Source organism: Ipomoea nil, unplaced genomic scaffold (genome assembly GCF_001879475.1).
Source record: "Ipomoea nil cultivar Tokyo-kokei standard unplaced genomic scaffold, Asagao_1.1 scaffold1596, whole genome shotgun sequence".
NCBI lineage: Eukaryota > Viridiplantae > Streptophyta > Magnoliopsida > Solanales > Convolvulaceae > Ipomoea > Ipomoea nil.
In genome coordinates, this window is record NW_017618024.1 from 181,175 (window position 1) to 197,970 (window position 16,796).

General features: G+C 39.9%; 2 protein-coding genes and 1 non-coding gene across 3 annotated transcripts; all 3 read left to right on the plus strand.

The window, feature by feature from the left end:
• Positions 1-944: 944 nt before the first annotated feature.
• TRNAI-AAU lies at positions 945-1,018 on the plus strand. The gene has a single exon. It is a non-coding gene; the product is annotated as a tRNA-Ile (tRNA).
• Positions 1,019-11,518: 10,500 nt separating this feature from the next.
• LOC109190915 (uncharacterized mitochondrial protein AtMg00310-like) lies at positions 11,519-12,217 on the plus strand. Its single transcript, XM_019341518.1, has one exon. It carries the CDS (start codon positions 11,519-11,521, stop codon positions 12,215-12,217), a length of 699 nt encoding a protein of 232 aa, XP_019197063.1.
• A 397-nt stretch (positions 12,218-12,614) lies between these two features.
• On the plus strand, positions 12,615-13,313 carry LOC109190916. The gene is made up of 2 exons (XM_019341520.1): positions 12,615-12,966; positions 13,117-13,313. The coding sequence occupies exons 1-2, from the start codon at positions 12,615-12,617 to the stop codon at positions 13,311-13,313; spliced, it is 549 nt and encodes a 182-aa protein (XP_019197065.1).
• The last annotated feature ends 3,483 nt before the right edge of the window (positions 13,314-16,796 follow it).

Genomic DNA, 16,796 nt, shown 5'->3' on the forward strand with positions numbered 1-16,796 from the left:
GTTATGTCATTTAATTTTGTGTAGCATTTTACGTATGAACACTTGGCATTTCATAGCCATTTTTACCAATTTTAGATGAAAAAGTGACTAAATATAGTAGTCTTCTGAAAGTTAGAAATCAAAGGCCTATTAGCTTAGTTGGTTAGAGCGTCGTGCTAATAACGCGAAGATCACAGGTTCGATGGGCCAAATTTTTCAGCCACCAACCCTTTGCATGTAATATCCATTTTTAAAATGCACCACGTCAGCTGGTGACTTTAATATGGTAACTTTGAGTTAAAGTGTTCCAACTACGCAGCACCAACACTGAAAATTTTCATTAATAATCTCAAAAGAATTACAATTATATTACAATTAAATGAAATATATAAACATTGCAACATGTCTTCAATTGTGCAGCATAAATCCTCGTTCTTCTTGCTGCTTCTTCGCCTTTCTCAGCTGCCGTGTCCAAAAATTTGTTAATTCGATTCCTTGAGCTAAGGATGCTTCCTGCTATAAGCGAATGTTCATATGTTAGATTGATTCTTCAACTGTGGTAGTTATCGAAAGCGTCAAGGGTATTTTCTCCTTCGATTAACTCGCATCTCTACCATGTAACGCACTGGGCTGTGGTCATCCCATCTGTAAGGGAGATTCCATTTTGTCTTTCGTATTATTGAATAATATGCCCTTACGTCTTTCGTCCGAGTCATTCCAGATACTCTTTCAGTAGGATTAAAATTGTTCTCTTCGGTTTGTAACCCTTGTCTCTCATATATTTAATTGGTGTTAAATTGACCATAATTAATAAATACAAAATCCAGTGACACTGAATATGTGTTAAGTCATTTAATTTTGTGTAGCATTTTACGTATGAACACTTGGCATTTCATAGCCATTTTTACCAATTTTAGATAAAAAAGTGACTAAATATAGTAGTGTTCTGAAAGTTGGAAATTAAAGGCCTATTAGCTCAGTTGGTTAGATCGTCGTGTTAATAACGCGAAGGTCACAGGTTTGAGACTTGTATGGGCCAAAATTTTCAGCCACCAACCCTCTGCATGTAATATCCATTTTTAAAATGCACCATGTGAGCAGGTGACTTTAATATGGTAACTTTGAGTTAAAGTGTTCCAACTTTAGTTTGACAAATAGTTTATTCTAAGGAATTTGAAGTACTAAAATAAACTAAACACAACGCAGCACCAACACTGAAAATTTTTATTAATAATCTCAAAAGAATTACAATTATATTACAATTAAATGGGCATAAAGCATAAATATATAAACATTACAACATGTCTTCAAATGTGCAGCATCAATCCTCGTTCTACTTGCTTCTTCTTCGCCTTTCTCAGCTGTTGTGTCCACATATTTGTTAATTCGATTCCTTGACCTAAGGATGCTTCCTGCTATCAGCGAATGATCGTATGTGAGATTGATTCTTAAATTGTGGTAGTTATCGAAAGCGTCAAGGATATTTTCTCCTTCGATTAACTCGCATCTCTACCATCTAACGCACTGAGCGGTGGTCATCCCATCTGCAAGGGAGATTCCATTTTGTCTTTCGTAATATTGAATAATATGCCCTTACGCCTTTCGTCCGAGTCATTCCAGATACTCTTTCGGTAGGATTAAAATTGTTCTCTTCGGTTTGTAACCCTTGTCTCTCATATAATTAATTGGTGATAAATTGATCATAATTAATAAATACAAAATACAGTGACACTGAATATGTGTTAAGTGATTTAATTTTGTGTAGCATTTTACGTATGAACACTTGGCATTTCATAACCATTTTTACCAATTTTAGATGAAAAATTGACTAAATATAGTAGTGTTATGAAAATTTGAAATTAAAGGCCTATTAGCTCAGTTAGTTAGTGCGTCGTGTGAATAATGCGAAGTTCACAGGTTCGAGACTTGTTTGGGTTAAATTTTTTAGCCACCAACCCTTTGCATGTAATATCCGTTTTTAATTCTGAAATGGTGTTTACAAAATGCACCACGTGAGCTGGTGACTTTAATATGGTAGCTTTGAGTTAAAGCGTTCCAACTTTAGTTTGACAAATAGTTTATTCTAATCTGCGTTCTTCGCATTCACTTCGATCGTGATCTCCGACTGTGATCGCCGATCGTGTCTTCTGATCGTGGCCCTCTCTCTTAGCAGTGTCTAAGGGAGTCTCTCCCTAGAGTTTCTAGGGTTTATTTATACATGGCGTTTCATATTGCAGATTCATATGTCCAACGAATTTAGATTCTGGTTTATGCGTTCATTCTGTGGCTCTTGTGTTACGTTTCGGTTAGCATGGCTTCGAGTTTGCCTCCGACGGTAAATCTCATTGAGGAGAAGTGGGCCGATCCGTCTCTAGCCGATGAAGAGAGCGGAGGATTGGAAGCTCTGGATACCCAGGTGATCGGCGAGGGTAATTCGCATCTGGAATTGGTCGGACGTTTTCTCACTGTCAGACCGATAAAGTTTGAACACATGCAGCAGGTGATGGCGTCGGTCTGGAGGCCGGTCATGGGGATGCACGTTGATCTCCTTGACGAGAATTTGTTTTTGTTTCACTTCCCCCACCCAAAGGATATGCAGCGGGTTCTCGATGACGATCCGTTGTCCTTCGAGAACAACATGCTAGTCTGTGCGCAGATCAAACCGGGGATGAGACCGGAGGAGGTGGATCTCAACAACACTCCCTGCCGGGTCCAAATCCACGGGCTGCCAGTGATTTATGCCTCACAGGAATTCATCACCCGGATAGGCAATTATGTGGGTGGCTTTATGGCTGTTGATCCAAACAATTTTGGTGGAGCTTGGAGAAGTTACTACCGAATTCGGGTTCTTCTGGAGGTCAATACGCCTCTTAAACGAAGGTTGAAACTGTTCAGAAGGGATGGCACATCTCAGTGGGTAACATTTAGGTGTAGGAAACGAGGATCAATATTTTTTGCTTTTGTTGTGGGATTATGGGTCATACCGACAAATTCTGTTGAGAGGTCTACGGGGAAGGAGTGGAGCCGGATGCCTTCCCGTATGGTGCTTGTATGAAGGCAGTGCCGAGACGACAGGTTAAGATGGTTAGAGCGAGATGGCTTTTGCCTTCGAAGTCCGTGGCTGTGGTGACCGTGCATGGGACGGTGTCCCCGTCATTAGCTTTAGCAGTGGTTGAGGAGGGTGGCAGATTGCATGGTGAATTGAAGAGACGTAGGGAGGATGATGAAGAGGCGGGTAGTGATTTGGGTAAGGATGTGGTGATGGAGGAACAGTCAAAAAATTGTATTTCGGCGGGGCTGGGATCTCAGTCCTGCCCGTCGCAATGAGCATTTTGAGTTGGAACTGCCGGGGTTTGGGTGGCTCCCGGACAGTTCGCGAATTAACGGGCATGGTGGCCCATAGGCGACCCAGTTTCGTTTTCTTGATGGAAATGAAGTCGGATTCAAATCAGATTGAGAGGTTGAAGGGTGCGATTGGGGTTTGAGGGTATGTTGAGTGTTGATTGTGTGGGTAGGAGTGGGGGGTTGGCATTGTTGTGGCGGGATTCTGAGATGGCAAATCTGCTTAGTTTCTCTGCCAACCATATTGACATTGAGGTTATTCTTCCAAATAAGCCTGTGTGGCGTCTTACGTGTTTTTATGGGAATCCTGATCAAGCGAGGCGACATGAAACGTGGGACTTGCTAAGGCAACTAAGGGATCGCTCTAATCTCCCTTGGGTGGTCCTTGGGGATTTCAACGACATCACTTGTCAATCCAAGAAGCGTGGTGCGCGTTTACAACTGGAATCGCTTATTGAAGGATTTAACACAGCTTTGAGTGATTGTTCTTTGGTGGATCTGGGAATGCTGGGATCCCGCTTTACGTGGGAACGTGGTCGGGGTACAGAGGGGTGGGTGGAAGAGAGGCTAGATCGAGTGGTTGCTTCGATGGAGTGGATGGATATTTATGAGGGAGCAGAGGTTCATAATGTTCTAACGTTGTTCTTGGATCACAATGCCATCTTTCTGGATCTTGAGCCGCGGCCGATTCGGCAAACTAATAAGTCTTTCCGATTCGAGTCTGCATGGATTTTGGAGGAAGGGTGCGGCAGGGTGGTGGACATAGCTTGGCGTCAATCCTCAGGTTTAGACTTTCAGCAGCGCATTGACATTTGCGCGCAGCAGTTGGGGCGATGGGGAGGTGAGTATAAGCGACGATTCGGACGTCGTATTGTGGTTCTTCGGCGCATGCTAGATCAACTACGTGATGACAGGGGGCAGGCTTCTGTTCGGCAATATTTAGAGGCCGAAGGGGAATTAAACTCTCTGTTATGTCAAGAAGAGTTATTTTGGAGGCAGAGATCCAAACAATTTTAGCTCAAGCACGGAGAATCTAATACCAAATATTTCCACAAGGTGGCCTCGTTCAGAAAGCGACATAATACTTTGAGTAGACTACAAGATCAACAAGGAGCCTGGCAGGACGGGGTGAACATGAACGCTGAGATTTTAAGGTACTATAATTATATTTTTCAATCCGAGTATACCTCGGCAAATATGTTTGACCGGGTTCATCGGAGGATGACCGAGGATATGAATGCGGTCCTGAGGCAACCTTTTACGGTGGCCGATGTCAAGGCTGCTCTGTTTTCTATGGCCCCGGAGAAAGCCCCGGGACCAGACGGTTAGGGGTGTTAGCGAACAGAGCTTTCGGCAAACTACTCGTGTTCGTGTTCGGTAAGCGTTCGTTTATATTCGTTTGTTAAGGTAAACGAACATTAACAAACAAAATTTAGAGCTCGGTTAATAAACGAACAGAGCTTGAACAGTTGTAAGCTCGTTTGCTAAGAGATCGTGAACAAGCTCGTTTGTGTTCGTTTACTAATGTTCGTGAACAAGCTCGTTTATGTTCGTTTAATAATGTTCGTGAACAAGCTCGTTTGTGTTCGTTTAATAATGTTCGCGAACATGTTCACAAACATATATTATATTTTATTATATTAGTTTTGTAGTTGTGTTGTTTGTTTGATTATTGTTCGTGAACATATATTATTTATTGTTCACGAACGAATTGTGATCATGAACATGTGCAGGTGTTTGTTTATTAAGTATTCATGAACGTAAATGAACATGTTCGTGAACGTGCTTGTTAATGAACATGTTTGTGAACGTGTTTGTCGAACACGTTTGTGAACGTGTTCACGAACGTTAACAAACACGTTCGCGAACATGTTCATTAATGTTAACGAACACGTTCGTGAACATGTTCGCGAACGTTAACGAACACTAACGAACGCTTAACAAACGAACACGAACAGGATTTTCAAAAACCTTAACAAACGAACACGAACACGAACACTCCAAATTCCTTAACAAACGAACACGAACAACCTCCATTCGTTTATGTTCGGTTCGTTAACAGCCCTACAGACGGTATGACACCAGGCTTCTATCAACATTTTTTGCCTGTATTGGGCCATGACCTATCGATGTTCGTCTTGAATTGTATTGACACGAGCTCTTTTCCTCTGGGTCTCAACGATTCAAATGTCGTTCTGATTCCTAAGAAAAAAGCGCCGGAAAAGGTCACTGATCTACGCCCGATAGCACTATGCAATGTAGCCTATAAGGTTATTGCGAAAGTGTTGGCCAATAGGCTGAAGGGGGTCTTGGACTCGGTGGTATCGTTGACACAGAGTGCCTTTGTTCCCAACAGGTTGCTTATTGTAACACCTCACTTTCTAACTCTTAATTACATCTCTAAACAGTCATTAACATAGACTAAACAGTGGAAAACTAGAAGATAAGTAGTGGGAGTGTCACCGCCACAACCACCACTCTTTGGTGATTGCACAGGCTAAAAGGGGTAAAACTTCAAATAAGATTAAGTCTGGGAACTAAATATAAATACTAGAAAAGTAAGGGGGGAAAACGTCACCCCAACACAGTCTACATCAATACTCAAACATAAAGTCATAAGTCTAAATCCATAACATGATCATAATTAAAACTAGAGTTTAGACATCTCAAACTAAGATACTAATCTAACTCGATCTCTTATCAATGTTGGGCCCACCTGAAAGCGGTTTTGCAAGCAACACATAGAGAAACAGGAAAAACACCCGTTACTATGAAGCTATGTATAACCACACTCAACCCTGTAAAGCATTCTAACATACACTTTTGAAAACATCTGATATCCTTATAGCAATAAGCTAATCTCAAATCATCTTTAGACTATCATATTCTTTCTAGATGCTTGCACCCTATAATATCAACTGGTATGCTTATATATGTATAAGACTGATCCCGTATATTCATCAACAATAGACTTCTCAAATAACTTGACAAGCAACCCATGCTTACGGATTGGATCAAGTTAAAGGACCATACAACAGGTATTTACATGCTTTCACATTCTTATCACATAACTTAATAAGTAGAGTTTCTATTACAACACGATAATCATGCTCAAAGGAATATCTTAAGTTAAGCTTCTGATTAAACAATCTTTTACGATGCTCTATTCGTGTACAATCATGTATAACATTATGATCATACTTCTCATGCAATCTAGTGCAACAACATATTCATACTCATATGCAATCTCATGCAATTATATAATCATACTCTTATACAATCTCGTGCAATAATATACTCATGCTCATATGCAATCTAGTGCAATAATATAATCATACTCTTATGCAATCTCGTGTAACAATATACTCATGCTCATATGCAATCTAGTGCAATAATATAATCATGCTCTTATGCAATCTAGTGCAATAATATAATCATGCTCTTATGCAATCTAGTGCAACAATATAATCATACTCATATGCAATCTCGTGCAATTATATAATCATACTCTTATGCAATCTAGTGCAATAATATACTCATACTCATATGCAATCTAGTGCAACCATATACTCATACTCGTATGCAATCTCGTGCAATTATATAATCATACTCTTATGCAATCTAGTGCAATTATATACTCGTACACTCATTTATAAATTAGAGTACTTTCTGTGGAGGTCTTTTTTGTTATTTTCTCGAGTCTCTCTTGACTCTCTTTCTTTCTCTCGAGTCTTTATTGACTCTCATACTTGAGTCTCTACTGACTCTCTTTCTTGAGTCTCTGTTGACTCTCTTTCTTTCTTTTATACTCGTAGACGGCTTAGGGTTTCACAGAAGTGTGACTTACCCCATCGAGAACGGCATAATTTCGACCCAATATCTCCTACCGTCTACGGAACCAATCTCGTGGTTCAAACTCTGTGGAGTCAGGTATCGAACTATTAGTGTGCACACTCCCTAACCAGGATTCCAATCCTGGCGGGAAGTTTCCAACCTCGTAACATGGGAATACGCCGCGTTACATATACTGGGACCGCAATGTCCATAAATATCTCCCGAGAGGAACATAGTCCAAACGGTATCCTCCAAAACCTCACCGATATAGGTAATGCATAAATATATCTCTCATGCATCAATCTCATGCATGCAACAATTCTATTACTTCTTAATGCATCAAAGAATGATATATCACATGCTTATGGTTTTTGAAAGTATTCTTGGACTCACGTTGGCCCTTTATGCATTTTTGAAATATGACTCATGTGAAATGTTAAAATGCTCTATAACATGCTTCTAAATCATGTATAAACTAACATGAAGTATTCAAGAATATATCATCATGCTCGGTTTGCAAAATAGGAATTTCTATATATTTCACTCAACAAGTATGCTTCTATTCTCATTGATCAAATAACACAATTTAATCATGCTTTCATAATAGATCATTTTCTCAAAGGATCATGCTTCTTTACTCAATAAAATATCATCAGATCAAAATAATCAATTAATTCTTCATACACAGTAAACTAGCAAATTATTCACTGTGTAGCAATTCTTCACAAAATCCTTCTTAACATACTTGTTTTTAATCCAAATTCTACGAAATCAAAGCCAAAACGTGCGTCGAGACGATCCCGAAGATTTGAGCCACAAGGGCCCGTAACACTCGGTCCAAAACGACACATAGCTGAGCCACAAAGGCCCGACCACTGCACAAAAATCCTTCACAGACAATACTCAGGGACATGGGGCGGGACTCTTCATAGTCTGCCCCTGGATCCCCGTTGATGCACCGGGACTAGGCAACGGCCCTCCTCTAGGGCCGTGCCCTAGTCCCGTGCGACCACGGCTCTAGCCAGCGGCCCTTCTAATGGGCCACGGCTAGGGCCGCCACTCTGATCTGGTGCACACTGCGTTGTGCACCAGATGGCATTTCTCCTGCAAAATTTCATCCAAACAAGTCCAAAACAATCTCAACAACTCACAAACACATGCTAAATCACTTCTAAGCATAAACACATCAAAAAACTCATAGTTTCTACTCATTTCTACTCAAAACTAGGCTTCATAGAGCCAAATTTGAAGAGGAATCCATGGGGTTATACCTCTTGTAGCCTAATCTTCTTGCTTGGATCTCTTCTTCCTCTTGACCTAGCTTGAGCCTCCTTCACCACCTACACTTCCCAAACACACCTTCTATCCTTAGCCTAGAACTTCAAAGACTAAAGAAAACTAGAAGAGAAAAGAGGCTAGAATGAAGGATGAACAAGCTTACTAGGTTGTTGTCTCTCTTCTTGTTCTTGGCAGACAAAAATGTGAGGAAGAGGCAAAGAATGAGATCAGGAAAACGAGATGAAATGAGGTGATTTATATAGGGTTCAAAACCCTAGGATGATTCACAACGATTGGTTGAGGGCAAAGGAGTAATTTCTCAAGCTAAAAGATGATTCCATAAGGGATTTTGGATGTCTTGTGGTCCACCATGTAACATGAACCATAGGCTAGAAATGTTATATTTTATTACTTTGGGGTTGAAAGTGAATTTTCTCAAAAGCTATATGGATGAACACTTGTTCAAAAATCCTTTTTGAATTCTCCCGGTCTCACTCAGATAAAATTCTCGATTTAAAATCTTGGTACGCGAAGTACCCGAAAACTTAGGGATTTTCGAATGGGATTCATTTCTTCGGTGTCGAATTAATTTTAAAATGCGACAAAATTATTTTATTCAAACTCCGATTGATCGCAAAAATTTTTAATGGAGTGAAAAAGCTATTTTGGAATTTCTTAATACTGGATTTATAAAATGAAATTTTGAGTTGTTACACTCTATCCCCCTTAAAAGAAGTTTCGTCCCGAAACTTAGAAGAAACGGTTGGATCAAATTCTCGAAGAGAAAAGGTGATATAACCAAAAGGTTAGAATTTTCTGTTGGAAGACTTGGGAAAGATTTAGGAATCTCTGAGTTCGTATCTATCTTATCTAAAATCTAGCAACTGCACCGACGAATCTAAAACTGAACTTAAGAGCTTAACTAATTACCTTGATTAAAGCCTCCCGAGGAATCGCCTGGTGGCATGTAGCTTGGATCCCAACCATAGGGAGTCCATCTCTGTACATTCTCAATCCCCATCCTTTGTTCCATGACTGCAGCCCTTTGATCAAAGTTGGCAAAACCATAGCTCACTTGAGCACTCAGATTGTCAAAACGGTTGTTGATCATAGCATAAAGGTCCTCATAAGTAGGTCCTTGAGGCCCACTCATATACTCCTGTGGTGCTCTCTGTTGGGTAGCTGTAAGTGGTGTTCCTTCATAACTCATGCCAACTCCCGTATCGGTTCTCATTGCAACCCCTTCTCCACTAGCCTCAGCTATGTGTCCTGATTCGATTCCAACACTCGACCACTTTCATTGTGGTACATTCAAACTAACCACAAGTGCCATCTTCACGTCCAAGGGCTTCTTAGCGATGTCAGCTAGGGTCAAATACTTGTTCTCAGCAACTTGGTACAACTCGTAGTATCTCAGGTTGATGGCATTCAGAGCCGACCTAGTAGTCCTGTGGATTCTTTCTCCCATCTCAGGTAAATTCATCTTTTTGAAAACCCAACTCAACATCATGCCATAGGGCAGATTCTTCCTGTTCCTTGCTTTAAAGTAAGCCATGTGCTTAAGAATCAAAACTGGAAAGTTAATAACACGACCAAATCTCAACATAAAAGCAATGGTACATGTCCAACTACCAATCTCTGTAGAGTTGTTTCTATACGGGAACAAGCACTCTTCTATCAACAAAACTAGCAATTTCTTTTCTCCAGTCAAAGTAGGTTTCTAGGGACGATATTCCTTAGGGAACTCTTCCCTACTCCCGGTCATGTATCTCAAATACTCTTGATGTGTCAACCCTGCGTGAGCAACCCTATCTTCTCTATCATATGTATCCAATCCATCCATCGATAAGTCAAACCAATTTGACAATTTATGCCGTGTCAATTCTACTTCCGTGCCTCTCACATTAGAGACAACCGAAGTTACTCATTTCTTATGTGTTGTGGACAAATTCTCATAGAATTCAATCACTAAATCAGGGTAAATTTCTTCTTGGATTCTCAAAAATTTTCTCAACAAACCTCGATTCTCCAAAATACTATTAAAATCTTCAGAAAAGAATTAGGGGAAATAGGTTTTACCTCCTATTACTATGTAGGTAGGTGCTTCCTGACTAGTTCCCTCGACTTGTTGTTTCCCTTTCACCATTGTGGTCCAAGCTTTGCGGTCTTGATCTTGTTGAAATTGCAAGGAATACTCCAACAAGTATTTTTCTGGTACTTGGTATGACTTTGGGAAGACACTTGTGAAGTTTCCTTGTTGAAAGATGTTGTTTTGGAGAAGATAGGCTTTTGGTTGAGGTTGAGGCAGTGTGCAGCGAAGCAGAGGAGAAGAAGATGATGGTTGGAATCTGATCTCTCGGCTTCGGGAAAAACAACTCAAAGGTTTAGGGAGGTGGGGCTTGGCAGCGGCTCTCCCAATAGCCCACGCCAAGGCCCGCTGTTAGCAAAGTTGACACGGCCCCCAGGTCACGGACCATTACGTGGTCCGTGACCACGTTCCGTCACACGGAACGGGTCCCGTTCCGGCCCGTGGCCTAGACCCGCCACTGGGTTGGATCCAGTTCGACCCTGAATCAAATTCGGTCCTCTGACTTTGTCAAATCTTCAAGTCGGGTCAAAATTGAGTGTAGTCCGTCACTTTAAGACATCTCACTTCCTTTAGTCAATTCTTTAACTTCCCAATTCCTCTTTCGGGATTTGTTTGAACTAATATAAACTCGGAACGAATCCTTGTCTAATTCTTCCTTAACGAAGATGGATTCTTTCTACTCTTACTCTACTTGGGTAAAACGCCACTTCCAAAATTACTTCTTTTAACATGAACTCTAGTCGTTCCCTAACAATTTTTCATTCTTACTCATATCTCCTCTCATTCTTCTAATTCTCTTGTTCTCAAATTCGTAGCATTCAAATTTAAGCTTTACTCTAAAGCAACTCAATTAACTTTTAACTTTTAACTCAATCGGTTAAGGGGTGTTTGGATCGTTACAGTTCAGCTTCAGGGCAATTAATCAATTACGACAAATCAAGTGCCATGATCAGCGTTAACACTGGAGCCGAGACGCGAGGTTTGGTTACGGATTGCATGGGTGTCCGTGAAACGAGGGACTTTGGTCGGTATCTCGGGTTGCCATCGGTACTAGGTCGTAACAAGTCGGCTACTTTTCGGTACATAGAGGAAAAGGTTCGTGAGAGGCTACTCTCTAAAGCAGGTAAAGAAGTAATGCTCAAAAGTGTTGCTCAGGCCCTTCCCATTTTTACTATGTCCGTTTTTTTTATACCAGCCCGGATGTGTGACAAGATTGAAATGTTGTTCAATCGGTACTGGTGGGGTGGAGGAAATTCAAACAGCAGAGGGGTGCACTGGATGAGTTGGAATCGATTGAGTGTGCCAAAGTGCCAGGTCGGGTTGGGATTTAGAAGATTACATGAATTTAACATCGCGTTGCTTGCCAAGCAAGGATGGCGGCTTTTGACTACACCGCATTTGTTGGTTAGTCAATTATTGAAGGCAAAGTATTTCCCAAAGTGCAGTTTTACAGATGTTGTTCTTGGGAATAACCCGAGCTACATGTGGCGAAGTATTCTGGCAGGTCAAAGTGTTATGAAAGAGGGTTTAGCACGGTGGATTGGGGATGGCAGGGATACAAAAATATGGGGTTGGTCTTGGTTGGCTGATCATGCCAATCCCGCCCTCACTACTGCTCCTGTGGATTTGCTGCGAGACGCTACTGTGAACGGTCTTATGGACGTTGAAGGGCAATGGGATGAAGGGGTGCTCTAGGACCTCTTTGATGAAGCTGATGTGCGCAGGATTGTCGCAACCCCCATAGCTACTCACCTATCTGATTCGTGGCGTTGGGCGGGGGATGTCCGAGGGATTTACACGGTTAAGCACGGCTACAAGCTGTTAACAGCGAGTCCTCTAGCGAATAGCGGTCCGGGAGCTTTTGATGCGTGGGAGAAGTTGTGGAAACTCCCAGTTCCGCCTAAGGTTCGTCACTTGTTGTGGCGTTGTGTTCGTGGAATCCTGCCGGTGCGTGTGAACCTCAAAGCGAAGAGTGTCTGGATTGGGGGAGGATGCCCGTTTTGTGCTCAGTATGCTGAAACTGCCGAACACCTTTTTGGGGACTGCTGGTTCGCAAGGCAGGTTTGGAATGGGGGATGATGGGTTGTAGGGTATGTCGCTCCATACGTTCATTGCGGCGGTGCTCGCTGACCTGCGTAAGGAGAAGGCGGTGCGTATGGCTGCAATCTTCTGGATGCTTTGGACCACGCGTAATGACAGAGTGTGGAGAAATAAGGTGTGGGCAGTGCAGGTGATGCACAATCAGATTTCGATGTTAATAAGTACCTGGAATGAGACTTACAAACGGGAGAATACCAGAGTTCAGTTACGCGATGATGGTGCGAATTGGGAGCCTCCAGCGCTACACTGGTTGAAGTGCAATGTCGACGCAACGCTCTCGTCTGTCGGTGTGTTCGGGGCGGCGATCCGTAATCATGAGGGGCGCTTTGTGGCAGCAAGAAATGGTTGGCTAACCTGCAATCATGATCCTTTAATGGCATAGGCTTGTGCGGTCAAAGAAGCGCTAGAATGGCTTCGCAGTTTAGGTCATGATCATTTGATTATTGAATCCAATTGTTTAGTCTTTTGTAATGCTTTTAATTCCTGCAATTTAGATTTCTCGTACGTAGGACTAGGCGTGAAGCAATGTATACAAATTGCTAGAGGCATTGGGGACGTTGTTGTTCGCCATGTCAGGAGATCAGCGAATCGAGTGGCTCATGTTCTTGCACGAGCAACCGATTCTTCGTCTGGCTCAGTTTCTTGGTCTGATGTACCACCTGATTGTATTTCCAGCATGTTGGCTTATTAATGCTATTTCCTTTGGTTTCAAAAAAAAAAAAAAACTATGCTTTTTGTCTCACAAAAGATGTTTACATTCCGTTTTAAATACATTTCAACTAATAAAACAGAAAGAATAAGGAAAAGTATGTATTTATTGTTACTCCATCCTTCCTATTTTATGTGTTTATTCGAGTAATGAAGTTTAACTGAATGTATTTTTAGTTTTTACTTTAACTTTTTATAATATTAAATTTAATATTAGTGTATAAAATTTATATATTTAAAAATTAAATTAAAAGTATTATTAAACAAAAAAAAAAACTAATTTTAATAAAATAAGTAAAAAAAAAAAAGTTAGTTGACTCATAAATAGTAAATATGATAGGTAAAATGGAACAATGGAGTGTTATTTTAGCTTCTTTCTTACGATACGTGAACATAAAAAGTCAAAAACCATCTTTCCTTTAGCGCCGTCTCTTAATGTGACATGCCCCATCATCAAGGTTTTTTATTTTCTCAAGATTGTTAGAGTTTCTAGTGGTATGTTAGGAACATTCACTATCAAAATACTAGAATTCATATTCCCTTCATGGCTTTAAATTTGGATGGATAAGCCACGTGGTAGATTTGATCTTTATTTGCGAATTTCATTTTTTTTTTCTTGTTCAAGTTTGACTTGGTTTATTTTCGGTGATCTGTTTGGGATTAGAATTACTATTTCTATTTCTATATGTTTTTTTTTGAGAAAACGGAAAACTGATATATTAATTAGAGTCTAAAACAAGAGCAAAAACAACCGAAGAAAACGGAATCGAAAAATAGATCGAACAGTCAGACTTAAACAATGCCTCCCTAGCAAGCAAGTGGACAACCTTGTTCACAGATCGCTTAGCAAACAAAAAGCTAATGTTCAAAAAGTTTTTAGCTAATTCCTTAACATCATTAATGACGAGATCAAAAGAGGAGTAGAGTTGCTGGCTGTTGATGCTTTCCACTACGTTCAAGCAGTCGGACTTTATCTGAATGAAGTCATAATGGAGATCCTTAATCCACTTTAAAGCCTCCCTTAAATAAGCCAGATATGGAAATTTCCTTTGCAGCAATAAAAGTTCCTTCAGCATCTCTCAACACAAAGCCCAGCCTCATTCTTCTGTTAACACAATCCAAGGTTGCATCAACATTAAGCTTAAGCCAACCCAAAGGGGGTTTCTCCCATTTTGCTTCCCGGACAGAGCTTGATGTAGGTTGAACAGTAGAATGGTTTGCCAGTTGCCACTCTAGTATGAAAGATTGGGCTCCTGAAACAACAGCATGAGTAGATAAAATAACATTGTTCCAAATTTTCTCATTCCTGACTTCCCAGATCTTCCAACACACAGCAATCAGGAAGCACAAATCAATGTCAGAGGGAGAGTTAATTTGTAATCAAGCCCTTCATTGAAAGAGGCACAATAGTGATGAGACTCTTTGCCTATATAATCCCCCAACAGCTTCTTGCTAACACGCATCTAGAGAAAATATGAAGCATGTATTCTTCTTCCATGTTGCAGATTTGACACACAGGTGGAACCTGAACCCTCCTAGTTCGCAAAAGATCATGAGTAGGGAGGGAACCTGGGCATACCTGCCAATAGAAGACTTTAATTTTCGGTGGCAACTGCAATTTCCAAATTTTAGTCCAACTAGGCATTTGAACTCCTTGCATATCTCCAATCAGCTTCTTATAACAACTCTTGACAGTGTACATCCCCTTCTCTTCCTCCATCCAAATGATCTTGTCCTCTGATTTAACTTCAGCCACGGGATACTCTTAATCATCTCCACATCAGCAGGCTCAAAGATGTCTTCAATCATAGAAATGTCCCATCCAGTTTGAGCTTCATTTAAAAGATTAGAAACTTTAGATACTTCAATATTATCAATCAAAGGAGTTCTGATATAAGGTGAGACATTATTGGGAAGCCATGAATCACCCCAAATGTGAATAGTTGATCCATCTCCCATTCTCCACCGATAACTACTTCTAAATTTCTATTTCTATATGGTAAATCAAGTTATTCTAACTTCGAGACTCAATACTGAATAGTACACTATTGTGCACAAGGAGTCTAACCCGATCCCCCAATGTTCATGACAATTCAAAAAACGAACCCCACCCTATCACTAGACGCAAATTAAATCTTAAAGTGAGACTTCTCATCCAACCACTAATATTATAAGTATTTTAATTTAACAACTGGCTCATCATAGTAGTTATTGGTAGATATTCTTTCAAAGATTTTAACACAATTCGGATGAATATCCTAATCTGTGGGGCAAAGTAAACCTAAAAAAAAAAAAAAATAGGAGTGTATTTATCTAATCATTAATCATAGGGACACTATTATTTCAATTTTTTTTTTGAAAGCTACTATTCTATTACATTGTAGAATCTGTTCATCTATACTATATGGGAGAATCACTACATGTCATCTGAGCACATGGTGCTTGGCCTATCATTTCATGTTAACAATTGTCTTTATGAAGTTATGTAATTAGCGTGGCTTTTAAACATAATAATAATAATAATAATAATAATAATAATAATAATAATAATAATTGTTGTTGTTGTTGTTGTTGTTGTTTTTGTTGTTGTTGTTGTTGTTGTTGTTTTTGTTGTTGTTGTTGTTGTTGTTATTGTTGTTGTTATTGTTGTTGTTGTTGTTGTTGTTGTTGTTATTATTATTATTATTATTATGTTTTGCATATATAACAGCAAAAACATGAAATTAAAAGAGTTGGTGGTAGTATGTTTTTGTGGGTCAAAATACCTACAAGGTCCGTGTATTATAGCGTTTTGTTCAATTTAGTCCTTATACCTTTATTTTGTTCAATTTAGTCCTTATAATTTCAAAAGTGGTGCAATTAAGAACAATAGTTAACAATGTTAATATTAACGTTAACTTAAGTTACGCGGCGTTGACGATATTTATGTTCCTACTTATATATTACTTTATAAATATTTAAAATTAATTATTTTTACCACAAATATATTAAATTAGTATGTCTAAAATGAATAATTACAACCATGTTCCTAATGAGATTTGGACAATTATCCTTAATTTCACCATTTTTAAAGTAGAGGGACTAAATTGAACAGAATAAAAGTACAAGGACTAAATTAAACAAAATACTATAGTACAGGGACTTCAATTACCTGTTTTTGTGTATGTGAAGCTACGAGGTTGACTCTCCCAATCTTGATGGCAAAAAAAGCCATACACATGTGGAAACCTCAAACCGGCAGGTTCAGCATACATTTCCCAAACGTTTAGGAACACTCAATTTACAATATAATGTTAGTAGCTATAGCAATATTATAGCATTTGATTAAATCTAGAAATTAGATGCACGGATGAATCCTAAAGAGGTTTAATGCAGTAACCGCATTAGTTGGCACTGTAAGACCTAGAGATTCACTTCCGAGAAGTATGCCGCCACTCGCTACGCGGAGGTTCTGAATGGGGTTGAG

Coding starts and splice junctions, on each gene's coding strand:
- LOC109190915 (XM_019341518.1), top strand. CDS start 11,519: ATGGGTGTCCGTGAAACGAGGGACTTTGGTCGGTATCTCGGGTTGCCA.
- LOC109190916 (XM_019341520.1), top strand. CDS start 12,615: ATGTCGCTCCATACGTTCATTGCGGCGGTGCTCGCTGACCTGCGTAAG. Junction 12,967..13,116: donor CTTTGTGGCAGCAAGAAATG/GTTGGCTAACCT, acceptor CCTGCAATTTAG/ATTTCTCGTACGTAGGACTA.